Source organism: Mus musculus, chromosome 11 (assembly GCF_000001635.26).
Source record: "Mus musculus strain C57BL/6J chromosome 11, GRCm38.p6 C57BL/6J".
Lineage (NCBI taxonomy): Eukaryota > Metazoa > Chordata > Mammalia > Rodentia > Muridae > Mus > Mus musculus.
The window spans coordinates 65,921,909-65,941,204 of record NC_000077.6 but is presented as its reverse complement, the minus strand read 5'-3'; the positions used below and the strand labels follow the sequence as shown (position 1 = coordinate 65,941,204).

Here is a 19,296-nt window from a genome sequence, read left to right as displayed (position 1 = left end):
ATTTCTTCTCCTATTGCTGTGATGCAAAACCCTGACGAAAGCAACTTGAAGGTGGAGGGCTTCTTTTAGCTCACAGTCCCATGCTGCAGTCCATCTCAGCAGAAGTCACAGGGGCAAGAGCTTGAGACAGCTGACCACAAAGCATCTGTAGTCAAGATAGCAGCAAGCAAGGAATGAATGCTACCTGCTACTTAGCTTGTTTTCTTTGTTTAATACAGCCCAAATCCCCTGCTGGGGGAATGGTCCTATGTACAAGTGTGATAGGTCTTCCCAATATTTATTAATATAACCAAGATAATCCTCCACAGGCATGCCTAGAGACCCACCACCCAAGTAATTCTAGATTCTTTCAGACTGACAATTAACACTGACCTCTATGTAGTTAGGGTTTCTATTGCTGTGATAAATATCATGGCTAAAAGCAACTTGTAGGGCTAGAGGACAGAGTAGATATGTATTGTACCTTGTAACTCTAGGATCACACCTCATCACTGAGAGGAGTAAAGGCAGGGATGAATCCCATGCTCAAGTGTTGGGTTGTCTTCACCATTTCTGTCACCCTCATGTTTGTGTTTTCTTGGGCATCACACGATGTTTATTCTCTGGCTCGTTTTTCTTGATTTCACTAAACTGTTGCTAAGTATCTTCTTTAAACTCCTTGAGTTCTTTGATAAAGATTTTGATTGTTCTTTTAAGTTCTGTGTCCTAAAGTTCATCTAAGTAATTCTCATTGGCAAGTATTTTGACAGTACTGATAGGTTTCAGAGAGAGCATGTTGACTTGATCTTTCATATTGTTGATATCTTTGTGGTGAGATATGGCCATGTGGACTTCATTTGTTCAGAATTTGTTATGGATAGGGTAGGGTGGAAAAGAAGGGAAGATGTGGGGGCAACTTGTGTCTAGAGTTTGAAAATGGCTTGGGCAGGTTGAAGTCAGATAGGCAGAGAGGACTGGGCTGGTATATGGGAAGTGCATCATATTCAGAGCATAAAGTGCAGAAGACAGTCTGCCTGGGTTTTAAAAGGTTATATATGACATGAGAAAGTCCTGTGGTTTGAGGAATAGATGGGGAGGATCTTGACCTAAGCCTAGAACTCCTTCTCAATGAGCTCAGAGAAGACCAAGCTAGGCCAGTGCACTGGTTGTGGTACCCAGGCTAAATCTAGTGAGTTGTAGAAAAAGCATGGAAAAGGAATGGTCCACAGATGTAATCCTGGAGGAGGATGTGGGAAATTGGGGTACCTAGTGAGGTTGTAGTGACAGGCTAGAAAGGACCTATGGGTAGTTGCAGAAAGGGAAGGTCCTGCTGGAAGCCAAGAGCTTGGCTGTGGCATAGGTGGCCCATTTTCACTTGAAATAACTTTTCTTCTTGCTACTAATTTACACGTATTGTTCTTAATTGTTTCTATTAATTCTTGGTATATACATTGTGATACTCTTTTCCAATCTGTCATTTGGCTTTCTATCTTATTAATAAGCAATACTAAAACACATTTTATATTCAAATAACTTTTGGAATTCCAGCTTAAAAGGATTAGGAATTCTTTTTTTCCTACTGGACTTCTCAGGAACCTTATTATGAAATAACGTTAATCTTAAAAGTGACAGACATTATATAAGGAAAATAAAACCTCTGATTAATTTATGATCAGTCTCATGAAGCCTGTGCAAAATGCTAATCACATGAATCTAATCAAACACCCATATGCAAACAAGGAGTACAAGACAATAATAAACCATTTAAATAACCATATCCATCATATTTTGAGAAGAAAAGCTGGAAGTCCCTTTGAGAAATGACAAAATGACTGTACTTGCTACTTCACTCTTGTTGTGGCAATATGCCTGACAGAAACAGCAGAAGGGAGGCAAATGATTCACATCTCAGAAAAGCCCAGCCTCATAGCCCCTGGTAGACAGACATATCAGCAGAAGCATGCGATAGAGGGAAGTTATTTGATTTATGGTCAAACAGAAACAGAGAATAAGACAATAAAGAAGCAGGGACAATATACTCCCAAGGACCCACCAACAGGGGACTGTTATCTCTATCTTGACTTCACCTCCTAAGATTCTATAGCTTTGACAAATAACACAAATATCTATGGTCTAAGCCTTCAAATCATGAGCCTTTGTGGTGGTTGGGGATGGAGGGAGATGGGAACACGACATTATATAGTCAAACAGTAACAATGGTGTTTAATACAATTTAATAACCATTACTTAGCAAGGTAGGAATGACAGAGAATTTGGATATATTGCTAACAGCAGACAGCTAACCAAACCCAAGGTAAAAGAACCAGACCAAAGGGGCACAAGACACATTCCCATTAGCATAGGAAAAGCAAAACAAAACTCCCTTTGCTACTCTTACTAAAAAGAATTTGTCCTAGATTCTTATCTAATGCAATAATAAATAAAAAAGTATTAACTGCATACATCCTATGGAATAGCAAATAAATGTGTTATTTTTCATAAAAGTTATAGAAGTAGAGTAAAACAAATAAAAGGAAGGGATGGGGTCTTATTGGAAAATAAATTATAAGATTTAATAGCTTTTCTAATATCAGCAGTAGCCAGTTGGAAAACAATTTCAAAATAACAACCAAAACATAACATACAAATAAGTGTAAGGAAATTTGCTGAAACTGTGAAGAAAGCTGTACCGTGTTTTTGAAGGATTCAGAAATGGTGCAGAAAAAGACACAGATGAAGCTTAGGAATGTGGTGACTACTTTCTCTGTCATAAGTTACATATAAATCTAATTCAAGTCCAATTTGGTTTTTGGTTTGTCTCTAATGTCATTAGAAGTTTATATTTTTAATCAGTTTTATAATCTGAATGTTCGATAACATGAAACTGGCTAAGTTATGACATATTCAAGTGAGAGAAACAGTGCATTGTTCGTTTTAAATCATGATTTATAAAATAGTGGCATAAGAAGTTTTATATTTTCAATTAAAAAAAGATGTTTAAAAATAGAATGACTAACATGTACACATAAGTCCTATAAATATATGCACATGTAGGTAAAGACATAGAAGGGTGTGGTACAAGACTAACAGGAAGATAGATCCAAAACAAACAAACAAAAACCCTACTAGATAGAATACACCAGGACATAAATATCTTTTATTACTGAAGTTATGAATGCTGTCTGGTTTCATTTTTTTCTTTGCTGAATTCTACATGGTGTATCCTCCTTTAATGAAAGAACAAGACACCACTGCCTTATAAAATACTGATGCATAGGAAAGAAATGGAAGTTTAAAAGAAGCAAACTTGGCATAAGTTATTTAGCTCAAGTTTTAGACTCGTGAGAGCTTTCTTTGACTAAAAACAAAATACAATGTGAGTGTGAAAAATAGTACTAAATCTCACAACACAAAACCTTTAAACTGTTGGAGAGTACAAGATACCATAAAATTCCGCAGGAAACTCACAGTATGTAAGAGAAAAGGTAGATAGCCCTTCTATATGAAAAGCTTTAGAACTGTGTTGGGAAGCATCCATGGACATCTCTCCCCTCTATTATTCATCCCATCAGTTTTCCCATTCTGTTGTTCCCATGACCCAGAAGACTGGTGAGTATCAATGGTGCCATTGTCCTCCCCTTTCTTTGACGTTTGCCCCTGTGAGTCCAGGAAGTCAGAGGAAGAACAGCCATGAAGATGCAGGCATGCATTCCTTCAGTCCCAGCTCATCCACAGCTGGATGTAACAGCTCCCTCCAGATTCCTCACATTCATCTACTTAGCAAAAACCCTAAGACAACCCATCCTCTTTTCCCTAGACAACTTTAGTTGCCTAACTTCCATAGCCATCACCCCTGCTAGAAGTTTTCAAACCCCATATCAAGCTTTCAAATCAAAAATTTCATCACTTCATTCCCTGTCTTAACCTTCCAACTGCTTCCCATCAAACCAAAAAAAAAAAAAAAAAAAAAAGAAAAACTCTAATTTTATTAGCAGCTGGTACCTCTGGTTGGCTGAAATTCAATTGCTGTGATTGGCTGAAACACAGTTGCTTTTGTTAAAATATTTCTTAGTTCTTTAAGAATTTCCTAAGTTGTATTGTAAACATTTTCATCCCCTCTGCAATCTCCTCCAAGATCCACGCTCCATTTCATAGCCACTCAACATTGTCTTCATCTTCTTTTTCTAAACCCACAAAATTCCATTAGTGAAGTTTATGGACTCAGTGTGTGGCCATTAACCTGAATGTATTAGACCTACCAGGACCTCACCCTTAAAGAATAATATCTCTCTGTCTCTCTCTGTCTTTTCCTCTTCCTCTCTCCTTGCATCCCTCCCTCTTTTATTATTATTTTATTATTATTATTATTATTCTCCTCCTCCTCCTCCTCCTCCTCCTCCTCCTCCTCCTCCTCCTCCTCCTCCTCCTCCTCCTCTCTCCCTCTCTCTCCCTCCCTCCCTCCCTCCCTCTCTCTCTTCTGAGAGCTATTGATTACCTTAAGCTAGGAGGGGTACTTTGTGTATATATATATATGGGGGTTGCCTATTTTGAGTTTGTAGGCATCTTGTGCATGCCATCATAATCACTGTGAGTTCTTATGTGTAGCTGGCCTTTTGTGTCTGACAAGCATACTTTGTATAGTCATTACCACCTCTGCTCTTATAATATTTCTACCCCTTCTCCCAAAATGATTCCTGAGCCTTGGGAGATAGGTGTAATATAGATGTTCCATTTAGGACAGAGCATGGTCAATTATTCGCAATACCTTAAACAGTGTAAGGAATAGGTTATCTCTATTGAAGTTGCTGGACAGTAGGATCCCATAGACCCCCCAAAACAACATTACAAGCTATTGCCATTGCTCTTGGCTGCCCTCCAGAACTTGATGGTATGACCCTATTGATGAAGATATCACATATTTGAGCCACCGGACGTGGAAGTCAAGTTGGTATTAACCTAGACGCTTCATCTCTTCTGGCTAGCTTTCCATGCCTGGAATATGTTCTGTACTATCAGAGGGAAAATTAAGCATCAACTTATTAGATGTGAATGCTGTGAGATAAAGTAATGACCAGATGGCAAGATATGCCCATTGACACAATAGTGGCACCAATGCCAGGGGAGTAACCAACCACTTTCTGGTTGCCTGTAAAGCCCAATCCACAAGATGAACCCATTCCTGACATGGTAATTGGGGCCAAGCACATGTGAGTAGACAGGCCATGGTCCCTAGAGGAGAACCTACTACTATTACTCTGCTAATAGAACTTATTATTAAGCCAACTCCTACAGATTTCTCATTACATTCATAGATTAGAGCATCTCTCACATCTCATCATGGATGCCTTTTTTGTAGTAGATGGCATTTAACCCAAAGACCTCATTGCTTCTTACAAGAGTAGGCTGTGGCTATACAACTCTGGCTACAAATACAAATTGTCTATGTAGTGAGCAAAACATTCTGAACTTTTGGTTCCAGACCACTATGTGAGTCTAGGAAGCACAAAGAAAAGCCGATTAGGACCTTAAAAAAGTAGATCTACACTTTCATGGTCGACTCCTTTGGTTAACTTTCCTCACAAGAGCTGGTATGTTTTCTCATGTTTTTGCCTGCAAAGACCCTGACTAATATCGTAATCATTAAAAACTGATAACCTTTAGAAAAATATGCAAATAACAAAAACAAAAAATAGAAATCCAAATGGCTGCACAAATCAGTAAAGTGGTTAGGGCAGCTGGAGAGAAGGATCAGGAAATGTTTAGAATTACTAGTAAATATGCATACCCACATATAATTATATAAAGGAATTATGCCAATGTTTAATACCATTTGTAACCTATCAAATGAGAATTAAAACATACTACTCAGTGTTGGAAGGATCCAGGTATATGTAGGCTCCTTCAAATACTCATGGCTGGAACTAACATTTCTGCTAATAATTTTAAAGTATTGTGGCTGGGGAGGTAGCTCAGTCTATAACATGCTAGTCTTGCAAACACAAAGACCTAAGTTCACTCACCATAACCCACGTTTTGAAAAAGCTGGCCATGATGGTACACACTTACTTAAGGGCTGGAGAAGCCAAGATAGAATACCCCAATTCACTGGTCAGGCAGCCTAAACCTAGTCTAGCAAGGTTCTAGGCCAGTGAGAGAACCTGTCTCAAAAACAGAAAGCACATGATACCTGGATGGTTGTCTTCTGATCTGCACATATGCACACACGTATATGGGAACCAGGAGAGGGCATGTGCTGAACAAACAATACAAACCTCTAAGAAGTCTTATTGGAAAAGAATAAAAAGGGACTTACCCATCACTTAGTAAAGGCATCAGTAAGTTCAGCATACACTATCTCTAAATAATGCTCCATTTTTCACAATCCACATTATAGAAAGATGGAGTCAAGTAGGCAACAGTTTTCCACTTAGAAACGTAGCTATTAGAAGCTCCCTAACCTGTCATGCCAGCTCTGATGGGATTCTGTGCTTTTATGGGGAAGGGACTTTTAACTACTCCTTCTATTTCACTAGGGATTATAGGTCTGGGCTGGGCTGAATGAGGGTGACCCCCCCCATGGGTTCATATATTTAAATATTTGGTCCCCAGTTAGTGGACCAGTTAGGAATATGGGTGTGGCTTTGTTGGAGTGGGTATGGCCTTGTTGTAGGGAATCTGTCATTGAGGGTGGACATTGAGATTTAAAAAGCCCACACCAGATCCAGTCTTTTGCTTTTGCTTGCTCATGCACTCTCTCTCTCTCTCTCTCTCTCTCTCTCTCTCTCTCTCTCTCTCTCTCTCTCACTCGCTCTCTCGCTCTCTCTCTCACTCTCTCTCTCTCATATATATATATATAATATATATATTTGCATGCAACTTGTGAATCCTATGAGCTCTCAGATACTAGTCCAGAGCCATGCCTGCCATTTTGATGGTCATGAACTAACACATATACTAACACTCTGAAACTGAAAGCAAGCTTCCGATTAAATGCTTTCTATTTTAAGTTGCATTGGTCAAGGTTGGAGAAATTTTCTTCTGTGATTTAGTTGAAAGTAATTTCTGTGCCTTTGACCAGTTTTTTTTTCTTCCTCTATTCTTATAACTTTCTTTTCTGATCTTGATTTAGTTTGTTAGGCCATATATACCAAATAATTCACCCATTTCTTTTTGGTTTTCCAGTTTAGTGGAGTATATATTTTTAAAGTACTTATGTAATATAAACATATTTCCTTGGTATCTGTTATGGTGCCTCCCTTTTTTATCTCTAATTTTATTAATATGGCTCTTCTCTCAGGACTTTTAGATAATTTGACTAAAGGTTTATCAATCTTAATTGGTTTTCTCAGAGAACCATTTTCTCCTCATCCCATTGATTCTTTGTTTTGATTTTTGGTTTTTTATTCTTATATTTTACTAATTTCAGTCCTGAGTATGATCTGTAAATGTCTACTAAGTCAATTTGATTTATGACATTGTATAACTCCAGCATTTCCCTGCTGAGCTTTTGTCCAATGGCAAGACTGGGGAGCTGAAGTTACCCATTATCACCATTTAGGGGTCAGTAGTGTGATTTTTTAGCTGTAGCACTGTTTCTTTTATGAACTTGTGTGCTCTGTTGTTTGGTATGTGAAGATTTAGAATTGAAATATCCTCTTGGTAGTTTTCCTTTTGTGTTTGTAGTATGTTTTTCTATCTCTTCTGGTTATTTTCAGTTTGAAGTCTATTTTGTCAAATATAAAATAGCCACACTTGGAATTTTTTTCCATTTGTTTACCCTAAGGAGATGTCTATCCTGGATGGTAAAGTGATTTTCTTAAAAGCAGCTGAAAAATGGACTCTGTTTCATAATCTTGTCAGTCAGTGTCTCTTTATTGGGAAATTGAGACCATTGATGTTAATAGTTATCAATGAATATTTTATTGATTCTTGTTATTTTATTGTTATGGTGTAGGTTTTTCACCCCTTCATTTGATTTACTCTTCTGGGATTATTTGTTCCTTGTATTTTCTTGGGTGTGGTAATCTCTTCAGACTGAAGTTTTCTTTCTTGTGCTTACTGTAGAACTGAATTGGTAGATATTGTTGAGTGGTTTTCTTTCTCCATCTATTATGATTGATAGTTTTGTTGGGTATAGTAGACTTGTATGACATCTTTGATCTTTCAGAGCATTTAATAATATCTGTCTGGGTTTTTCTAGCTTTCAGCGTCTCCATTGAAAAATCAGGTTTTAGTCTAATGGGTTTTTCTATGACTGAGGTATCCATTTCTTCCATCTTATCTTAAATACATGAGATGTTCTCTTCGATGTCTTATATTCTGTTAGTGAGGTTTACCTCTGAGGTTTTTGTTTGGCTTCCAAAATATTTTACTTCAATTTGGGATTCCTTTAATTATTCTATTTCTATTTAATATCTGAAACTGTTTTCATTATTGTATACTACTGCTTCTTTGTGTATTTCACAGACTTTATTAAGTGAGGTATTCCACTCTTCTTTAAAGTCTTTGACAATTTATAATTGCTATTTTGAAATCCTTGTTTTATGCTTATCTATACTACATTCCTCAGGGCCAATTGTAGTAGGATTTTGGTGGAAGCATATTTTCTTGTTCATGTTTGTGGTTTTGTGCTGGTCTCTAACCATCTGGAGTTGTGATGATTGAAGTGATTCTAAGTGTTGGTATCTGGTCTTCATTTGGTGGATATTCCATTCTTTGATTTATGTTATACTCCTTGAATGTTAGGAAACTGTGGTAGTTGTGGGTTCCCTGGAAAAGAGTACTTCTGAAGGTCACTGGGTGGCAGAGAGGAATAGTGATGGTCTAGAAAAAAGTCTGAGAAGAAGCTATGAGAAAGAGATATGGGGATCCTTTCCATACCAAAAGTCGGGATATGGAAGTAGAAGTGTGGTGGGAGGAGAGGCTCCTATAAGTGGACTGCAGTAGGACAAATGATATGTCTTGAGAGACAGGAATGATAGGGCTAGGGGACTCTAAGTTTTTACCAAGAGTTGGAGTCTCTAGTGAATAGACTTGATATGAGAAGAGAAGCACCTGCAAGCAGGCTGCTGCAGAACTGAGATTGGGACTGGAGAGGTCATAATAGAGGACAGGAAGGACAGTGAAAACCACCTATCATAGTCCTTTCCAGGTGTATCCAATGGGGTTCTCTGGTAGAAAGTGTTTCTGTATACCAATGGCTAACACAAGAAATGAGGATGGTCAAGGAGGGAGGAACAAGAGGGTCAGCACAGTGGAGCTAAGCTTGGTACACACCAAGAGCTGGCAGAATCCCAAGGAAATGCAGGTAGGATAAAAGAAGGGGCACCTGCAGGCAGGCTGCTATAGGACTGGGAGTGAGACAGGAGAGATGAAGATTGCCAGTCTTAGTTTCAGGGCACTGTAGCTCCTGGGTCATACATGTTCTTGCTATGGCCTTCCAATATGTTTATTCATCAGCCTACAACTGTCTCCTAAAGATCTCTGCAAAGCTGTTTCTTCCTACTTCTTTCATCCTGGCTAGACTGTTAATGCTCAAAGAGACCTCCCTAGATCACTTTAGTTACAATGGGATCCTCCTGTCCCAAGTGATCCCCATCTTGTCAACACTGCCATGTGTGGCTTTTCTCTCACTACAAAAGTGCCAGCAAGATGACTCAGTAGGTAAAGGCACTTGCTACCAAGAACAATTACCCAAGTTTGATCCTTGGGTGTAAGGACAGAACTCACTCTCACATGTTATCCATATGTGCTCCATTACACATGGACCTGCACCCATACACAAACAAGTAAATGTACAAGAATATTTTACAATATAATAATCAAATGTATCTCTTCATTATTTTACTCACTTAAAACGAGTAACAAGATTTTGGTTTTCTTATTTAACTCCTCCCCTATCTTTAAACACTCGAATCCACACTTGACACATCCAAAATAAGTATTTATTTAACCCAAGGCTGGTCATATACATTTATTTATGTGTTTATTTATTCATCCACTCATTTAAGAAAGACTTACTGGTTGCTCTTTGAGTGCCAGGCAAGCATGAAGTAATATTCCCTACCCCTAAGAAGCTTAAATTCTAGCAGAGGCAAGAGACAATGAGCCAAATATCACTACTCTATCTAAAACATAACAGATGCTATGAGGGGGAAATGTGGAACAGAGAAGCAGATTACTGGGGCGGGCAGCTGGGGAATGAAGGTGAAGGGGACAGATGGTTTCTGTGGTACAGAAGGTGGCATAGCTTACTTAGTCATAAAGAGGGTGTGGCAAGCGGGTTCACATCAGTCATAGCAGTCATTTCTGCAAATGGAGGGCCCTGCTTCTGATGCCATAGTGGTAAGGATTGCAGCAATATGTTTTTCCCCTACTGACTTAAAGATTCAAATGGCAAGAAAATTAAGGTCTAAGCACTCAGCCAAGTTTTATTGAAAGCACACACACACACACCCCAAAGAAAAAGAGGGTGATTACAATAAAGACCTGCCGTTAACATTAACATTAAATGTTAACATCATTAACATTAACAGTGATTTAGCAGTATTTACAGTATGGAAATGATATTTGACTCCTGCCCCAGTACCCCAGAGAGAGATGGATTCCTCTCATCTGTCGTATGAGACAGGAGTGGAGTGACGCCAAGTGCTCCTAATGTGTGTTCACTGAAAATAGTGTCTACTTCCTTCTGAGAAATGTTCCTTCCAACCTTATGTTCCTCCTAGTTACATGAGAACTATCTGCCCTACAGTGGCTGGCTTGAAGCCCATGCCTAACTAAACAAGATCTTTTCCTAGGCATTTCTTAAAGTATTGGCTTCTGTTGGAGGAAAAGACGTTTTCCTTTTGCTTTGCAACCATTCTAAGTCCAATTTGAAGAGTGTCTGCTAGACAGCACTAAAGAAAAGAAACCAGGTTCTTAGACAAACATTGGTCCTTGTTCTCATGAGGAAGAAAAATACAGGAAGTCAACAAGGAGGCAGTGATAATTGTTTTGGATTGCAGTAAGTTTTCTGAAGAAAACTTGGTATTAAGATAGGAAAAGATTAAGAAACAGAGGTGGGTGGGGAGAGTCTCTCTGAATAGAAAATGCTTGAATTAAGACCTTGAGGGATGGGGCAGTATCAGCCATGTAAATAAATGTCTTGGGAACAAATATTTTTATAGGGATCCTGAGATAGAAATGAGCTTCATAAACCAAAAGCCACTAAGAAGAAATGTCTTAGTCAGTATCACAGCACTATAATAAATACTTTACACTGGCTGCTTATAGTAAATACAGCCTTATTTGGGATTACGGTTCTCATGGCTCAAGACCAAAATCAGGTCTCTGTCAAGGATGGTGCATCAATGTAGGGACTAGTGTTTAACCCTCCAGCCAAGAAGAAAAGAAAAACCTGAATCTGGCAAGCTTCAACAAACCAGATACTTCCCACTAGGCTCCCGAAACAACCTGTGCATCTTGTAATAAATAATGCTGCCTTTGAAACAAAGCTTTGCACTTTCAGGAGCATTTTCCAAATCCTGTCAGGAAGCATGTGTGACTTGAAAGTAGAGAAAGAGGGAAAGAGTCCCAGGGCAGAGAGTCAGCCATGTGCCTTGCAACATGAGGAAAAGTGTGGAAAATGAAACCCCACAGTAAGACCCAGAAGCAAGAGAAGGGCCAGAGTTCCCTGTGGACACTCATGTGGTTTTGCCTTTCTCTGTCCCACCCTTCCTAGACAAATGAGCCATAAAAGAAAGCCCATGTCCACTCCAGTGGAGGTTTCTGTCTCTTAGATCAACATAATCTCCACTGGTTTCTCAATGTATATGGATAAGAAAAGGGTTGAAATTTTTCATTGAAATTGTAACAGTGCTAGATCTGGATTAGAGCCCACCTATATCTTTACGTGTTTTCTATTAATTGCATCATTGACTATGCCTAATTTACTAGTTGATAAACTGTTCTTCACTCCTGCCCCTGACAGAGTGTTGTGGTCAAATGTGAGAAGTGTAAATGCAACCTGCTGAGTGCACTATTGGTGTTTGTGTGAGGATAGTTTCGACGTTGACCACTCTGGACTGGACAACCAACAAGGAAGCTCTAGGCATGATATATATGTATATGTATACACACACACACACACACACACACACACACACACACACACCAAATATAATCAAAGGAAAAGAGGCTATCAATTTGAGGTGAAGTCATGAATGGGTTCAATGGAGGGTAACTGAAAGAGGCTGGAGAGAGAAAAGGGAAGGCAGAGGTGATATAATTCTATTCCAATTTAAAACATCTTTTAAAATCTGAAAAAAAATATAAATTGGCCACCTGCTTTACCCCCACCTCTACTTTGGCCTGGTGTTAGAACTGATCCCCCTCCCTGTGGAGTTCCAGGCTCTAGCGCAGTTTGAGTTCATTGGCAGAACACCTTAAACTTTGAAACAAGGTCCTCCCACCCCACTTTAAAAATCACTCATGCAAAAACAGGCTTTCCGGTCTTTCTCTGTGAATGTCACAGCTTTCCTTTGAATCAACTTCACGTGTTCATCCCTGCAGCCACAATTGCATGTCCAGATTAGTGATGCCCTGGCCCCGGGTTACAGATGAGGACACCGAGGACTGAGAAGCTTAGATATCAAGGTCAACATCTTTCTGCTGCAAAGGGCACACCTGAGACCAGTCAGGGGCAGCTGACTCTCAAGCCACTCCTAGCTTTCAGTCTGAATTATTTCTTGGCAAAAACTGCCACCGTGCATTCAGGACAGTCAAGTGTATTTAGAATGAGCTCAGAGAAGAAAGCAGTTTAATTAAAAGAAAAAAATTAGTTGAGTTTCAGTGCTATTCTCTTCAATCCAAGATGGAAATTAATTTATAATAACCTTATCTTTTATTCATGTCAGGCTGCATGTTTCAGAGTATATTGGCATCCTTTTATTTCTCAGCTAGATGTGAAATAATGGTGTGTTTCTAATGGGCTGTAAGTCACTTAGTGCTCAAAGAACATAGCTGAGTCTCGGGTAACCATTCAGGGAAGTCTGCAGCCACAGGGGAGTCACTATGCTTTCCTTTTGATGAGTCATGATATTTAAAATTCAGAGGGCTGCTGCAGGCTTCAAAGCAGCTCTTACAGATTGATCACTCCACAGTCTAACTCCATTAGCAGCCCAGGACAAAGAGAACTCATCCATTTTCTTCTAACAACCTCTTCCTCTTTTCTCAGACCAACCTGACAGAGCTGAAGTCATTTGGTTCCCCACCTCTGGCTGTCAGCAATGTCAGCGCCGCGGTGATGGTTCTCATGGCCCCAGGGGGCAAGGTGCCCAAGGACCGCAGCTGGAAGGCTGCCAAAATCACCATGGCCAAGGTGGACAGCTTCCTGGATTCCCTAATCCACTTCGACAAGGAGAACATTCATGAGAATTGCCTCAAAGCCATCAGGCCATACCTGCAAGATCCTGCATTCAACCCAGAGTTTGTGGCCACCAAGTCCTATGCAGCTGCAGGCCTCTGCTCTTGGGTAATCAATATTGTGAGGTTCTATGAGGTCTTCTGTGATGTGGAACCAAAGCGCCAGGCTTTGAACAAAGCCACCTCAGACCTCACAACTGCCCAAGAGAAGCTGGCAGCCATCAAAGCCAAGATCACAGTAAGTGAACCTAGAACCCTCCTGCCTAACACTACCAAAGGATAAAACACATGGCACTCTCTGGCAATCTCCAGAGCCTGACAGTATAATGCCCAAGGAGAAACCAAATGTTAATGCAGAAATCCATCCCTTTTCAACACGGACAACTTTCTACATTTCTTTCTCCAACACATATGGGCCAAACAAGAAAAACCAACTGTGCAATTGGTTTATTATTCTAGGCCAAAAGAATGGAGGGGGGATGAGATTGTACCCCCATTAAGAAAGTAGAGCCCTGGAGACACATAGCAGACCTAGCAGACTGAGAGTGGGATCAATGGAGTCTCAACTGCTCCCTCATCAGCCAAATATGAACTAAATGTTGTTGCAGTTACAAGGTTAAGGTTTTGAGCTGTTTTCCTCCTTGACATGTAGATTGGAACTGTCTTCACCTTTTCTACCTATTATTTCCAGTTCTGGCCATTAGTGAAGCTGTCTCACTTTTTACCGTGTGACCATGTGGGCACAGTGTGAGATCTTTACTGTTTCAGGGACGTTCTTAAAAACAAGGAATGTTGATGGCACAAGTCTATAGTGCTAGCTAGCACTCAGGAGGCTCAGGCAGAAGGGTCATGAGTTTGAGCCACCCTGAGCTACTTAGCAAGATAAAATTAAGTAAATGAATAGTATGCTGTGCATTATAATGGTCCTTGCTCCATCCAGAGCTTGCTAGCCTTTATAAGTACCACACATGATTAAATCTGTTTCACTCAGGTTTGAGGGCTTGTCATGACCTTGGGCTCAGACTTACTAGAGAGAGGAGTACCTAAATTTCACTTTTACTATTATAATGGATAGGATCAGGCTGGGTAGAACACAGGCAGCTCGGTAGAGCTCTTATACAGACAGCACACATGATGCCCTGGGCTGGAATCTCAGCCAAAAAGAAGATTAAAAATTAGTGAAGTGAGAGGTAGCAATCAGAAGGTTTAAGATAGCATAGGTTTAAAAAAAAAAAAAAAAACTGCCTATCTCCACGAGTCCCACCTCTCACCAAGAAGCTATTCACAGTGAATACCTCTGAGAAAGGGAAAATCGGTTTTCCCTACTGGATGTAACAACTGCACTCCGGGGCAGGTGGTAAGCCCAGGAAATGACCAGAAAATGATCTCTATGGTTTGTGTTGAGGGCTTTTTCCACTTTTTAAAAAAAAATTTTTTTTTAAAAATTTGTTTTGCTTGTTTTTATCCTACTGATTTTTTGTTTTGTCTTATTTTATTTGTTATTGGTTTTCCTGTTTGGCTTTTTTCTGCAAGAGAATGTGAGAGAGAGAGAAAGAATAGGAAGTTGGTTTGGGCAGGGAGGTAAGAAGAACCTTGGAGGAGTTAGGGGAGAAGAGAGAATATGATCAAAAAATACTACATGAAAAAAATTAAATAAATAAGTAATCTGTCCATCTCAACAGACCTTTAATTTCAGCTGTAATATTTATTTTTTATGTCTTTGGAGTACTCAGACTTCAGCTCCCAGAAGGAAACTAGACAGAATAATAGTACCTGCCTTGTGGGATTGTCCTCAGAACAGAAGGCAACCATGCATGGAGCATGAGCCAGAGGCAGCCTGTGTCAAAGCAAACAGCAAGAAGGGCCTTAGAGACCAAGATCATCACTGTCACTGTTCTCTCCCTCCTCCACACCTGTTTCTTGTGCTGTCAGTCACATGCACACCCAGTCACATGTCTGAGTTCAGTTACTGCCACAATCAAGTGCAAACCAGAGACTGTTCAGGATCTCCTGTTCCTCCACATGCATCCCAAACACATGAGATTCCTGCTATAAATGCGTGGTGATGATAACGTAGGTGATGCAGACTGAGAATTCGGACTGTGATGTGTTGCATGGGTTCATTGAGAGTCTGCTAAAAACCTGAACATAAAATCTCTAGGTGGGAGACCGACCACTGCAGCCAGTCTCTTTGTGTAACACAAATACTTGAGACCAGATGTAGCTTAACAAGAAGTGGGCTCAACCCATAGCATCTTAATAACAATAATAACTTGGGTGAAGAAATTAATTCATGGACCATTTACTTAAAACAGGTGGGGATGATCATAACCAGTCTCCTGCAAGTACAAAAACCTTAGCATCCCCATTGCAGCTTTTTTTTTTGGGGGGGGGAGAAAACTTCCTAATAATTTTCATATTGTTCTGTCTCTCCCAGAAAAGTGTAAAGAACTGAGATTTTAAAGACTTTTTACTTGAGTTATTTTAACTAAAGGAACATTTGGTACAGAGGGGATGTTTTCGAAATGTTTATACCTTTCCAGTAGCCAAATTCACATGATGGGCCCACTCAACCTGGGAATGTAAGAAGACTTTGAAAAGAACACTTGGCTACCATAGCAAGTGTTCCTTTTCTGCCAAAACATCTCCTACTTTTAACCACCTCCTTTCCTTCCCAGGCTTATACAAAGGCCTGTTAACATCCCAAGAACATGACCAACCACTTGCTACTGAATCACAGAAAAAGAGCCAGCACCCATCCTTTATATGGAGGCCCACCTGGGTCAGAAAGATCCCTCTCCAGATGCTGTTCACCATAGCCTCCTCCACTCTCCCAAGAAGAGTCTTACATTTACACACGCGCACGTGCACACACACACACACAAGCAAGTTGTGGAACTGGAGAGTGGTTAAGAGTACTTGCTAAAGTGAGGTTCCCAAGACCCATATCAGACATCTCATCTCATAGTCTCCTGTAACTCTAGCTGTAACTGTAACTGTAACCTGTAACTTGAGTTCAAAATCCCATACACGTGCACCCACACACACACACACAGAGACACACGCTTGCTCTCTTTGTTAACAGCATTTGTCCAACTGGCAGGTTTTGGGTGGTTTTTGTTTGGCCATCTTTTCTACAATAGGCATATATTGGCATTGCAATTTATAAAGCATGTGGTAATAAAAGCAGATTGGACATTTTCATTGGGAAATATCAAACAGTAGAAAACGGTCTTTATTAGATGCAACAGTCCTCTTTTAATTCTTTGATCTGCTTAGACCAGTTAGGGCCATCTCAGAGCCTGTTACATGGTAGCTGAACTATCTCCTTGAGTCTGTATGTCATATCTGCACATGACTGAAGAACTTGCTGTCTTAGTTAACATTCTATTGCTGTGAAGGACACTATGACCAAGACAACTCTTATGAAAGCAAGCCCCTCAGTTAAATGCTTTCTTTTGTAATAGTTGCCTTGGTTATGGTCTCTTTTCTCATCAGTAAAACAGTGATTAAGACTGTTGCTAATATTGAAAATATCAGAAAATTTACATAGAGGTATGATTTCTGGACATTATACAAACAATCAAAAGCTTCCCATAATCAGTCACTGCCCTGCAGTCTTCCTGTTGGAGCAAATGGCTGACCATGTTGTACCTGGCCATCAGCCTGGTCAGTGCATGTTTACTGATATTGGATTGACGTCAGGCTGGTCCTTGTTATCTTCTCGATCCTTTGACTTCTCTCCATATGCTAGGTTTATATTTCTACTCCCTGGTGCAACTGATGGGTCTAAGTTGTTTATTTTGACATCTTCCACGAAAACTTATGGCAACCCGTTTTAGATGACACCATGTTTGTTTCTTGCTTTTTTGCATGGAGGTGGCTTCCTGGAAGCCTTCTCTTTCAGGATAAAACTGTCAATCATCCCTAACTTCTGCTCTTCTCTCATCTTCCTATCTCCCAACTTCTGACCTCACAACATTATTTCTGTTTTATGATTGTTGTAGCCAAAACTATCTCCATTGGCTTCTGTAACCAAAACTGTCACTGTCCATAGACTGATTTGTGAAATTTTATAAAAATCAATAACTTCCATTTATATTATGTGGATGTCTTTATTGTTCCCAGCAGGTCTAAGTGATACACTATAATTATATTCATTCTCTCTCTCTCTCTCTCTCTCTCTCTCTCTCTCTCTCTCTCTCTCTCTCTCTCTCTTCACTATACATTCCAAATGCTATACTCTCCCAGTCCCCCTCCCACAATCGCTCCCCCATCCCTCATCCTCTACTCCTCTGAGAGGATGGAGCCCATGAGTATCCCCCTACCCTGGCACATTAAGTCTATGCAGGGCTGGGTGTATTCTCTCCCACTGAGGCCAGACAAGAGAGCTAAGTTAGGTGAATGGATTCCACAGATATGTAACAGCTTCAGGGATAACCCCCCTTGAAGTTGTTCAGGACTCACATGAAAACCAAACTGTACATCTGTTAGATATGTACAAAGGCCTAGGTCCATTCCATGTATGCTTTTTGCTTAATGGCTCAGTCTCTAAGAGCCCCTAAGAGTATCCAGGTTAGTTGACAATTGGACTTTCTATTGAGTTCCTAACCATTTAGGGCCCTCAGTCCTTCCTCCAACTCTTTCATAAGTGTCTCTAAGCTCTGTCCAATGTTTGGTATATTCTCTTTTTTAAAAATATTTTTATTTTATGTGTTATATGTGTTTGCATATATATTTTCACTACACATGTTCCCTTTGTCCTCAGGGACCAGAAGAGGGTGTCAAATCCCCTATAACTGGAGCTACAGCTAGCTATGAGCCATCATGTAGAAAATGAATTTTGGGTCCCCTATATTGGCAACAAGTGCTCTTAACCACTGAGACCTTTCTCTAGGTCCTAACTTAATTTTTTTTTTACAGTTTTTCCCTCCATGCAGTTTCTATCTTTCTTTATTCGTTTTCATCCATTATTTCCTTTTGTGTAGCATCCATTATTCATCCATTCTCCATTCACCATCCTCATCAAGTCATTATCTTTAATATCTTTCTCAAGTTCAGAGCTTTAGTCAGTGTTGAGGATAAACAAGAATGGCTGATTCATTTCTTGGGCTGGATTCAATGTTGTCTGTACCCCAGACTATCTCCTTTCTTGGCTTCTCATTTTATTTTTGCTGTAGCCTCACCTCAAGTCACTTCCTCAGGAAAGTGCTGTGTTAAGTGAGAAGTAAATTTTTAGGACAGTTACAGTCTGGGAATGTCTTTATTTTGCTAAGAAGAAATTAAGACTTTGTAGAGTTATCGAAATCTGAATTGCTCATTTCTCTTCTTTGAAATGCTGAGCAATTTAGCTGCCATCATCCTGCTCACCTTTCCAGAAGCCCTTTGCCTTTATTATTCATAGTATCTGATGCTCTGCACTGATGTATTTAGCTTTCATTATTTATTATGTATTGACAATTTCATGCACGTATGTGATAGATCTTGCTCATTTTCACACATGTCTTATTGATATCTCTGAACTTTCCTTTCCCACTGAAACTCATACTCCCTGTTCCTGCTTCAGTGTGTGCATGCTTGTGTGTGTGTGTGTGTGTGTGTGTGTGTTTATAACTAGGGTTGATTGCATGAGCATAGATAGGGTTGTTTACTTATCTACAGCAGCTATATCATTGAAGAAAATGAAACCCCTTCCCCCAGAACTATAGACCCTCGGAGAAGGGTGGAGCCTCACCAACTCCTCTTATCCATAGTGAAATGATGACAAGTTCAGTCTAAGACAGTCTTGTGCAATAACCACAACTGCTACGAGTTTGAGTTGAACAACTATATCATGTCCAAAAGACAGTATGTCATAGCACAATTTCCCATCTTCTAGCTTTTAGGTTCTCCTACATCAACAGAGGGAGAGGG

The 19,296-nt window shown here is 39.9% G+C and overlaps 1 protein-coding gene across 9 annotated transcripts in view; it reads left to right on the top strand.

The window, feature by feature from the left end:
• Dnah9 (dynein, axonemal, heavy chain 9) overlaps positions 1-19,296 on the top strand; it is a 337,258-nt gene that overhangs the window by 227,377 nt on the left and 90,585 nt on the right. For all 9 annotated transcript variants that reach the window (XR_003949434.1, XM_006533213.4, XM_017314522.2 and 6 more), the window contains one exon: positions 13,196-13,621. Coding sequence is in view for 8 of the 9 variants with exons in the window: in XM_006533213.4 (XP_006533276.1) it covers positions 13,196-13,621 (426 nt within the window). In the remaining variant the exon portion in view is untranslated. The remainder of the gene's footprint in view (positions 1-13,195; positions 13,622-19,296) is intronic.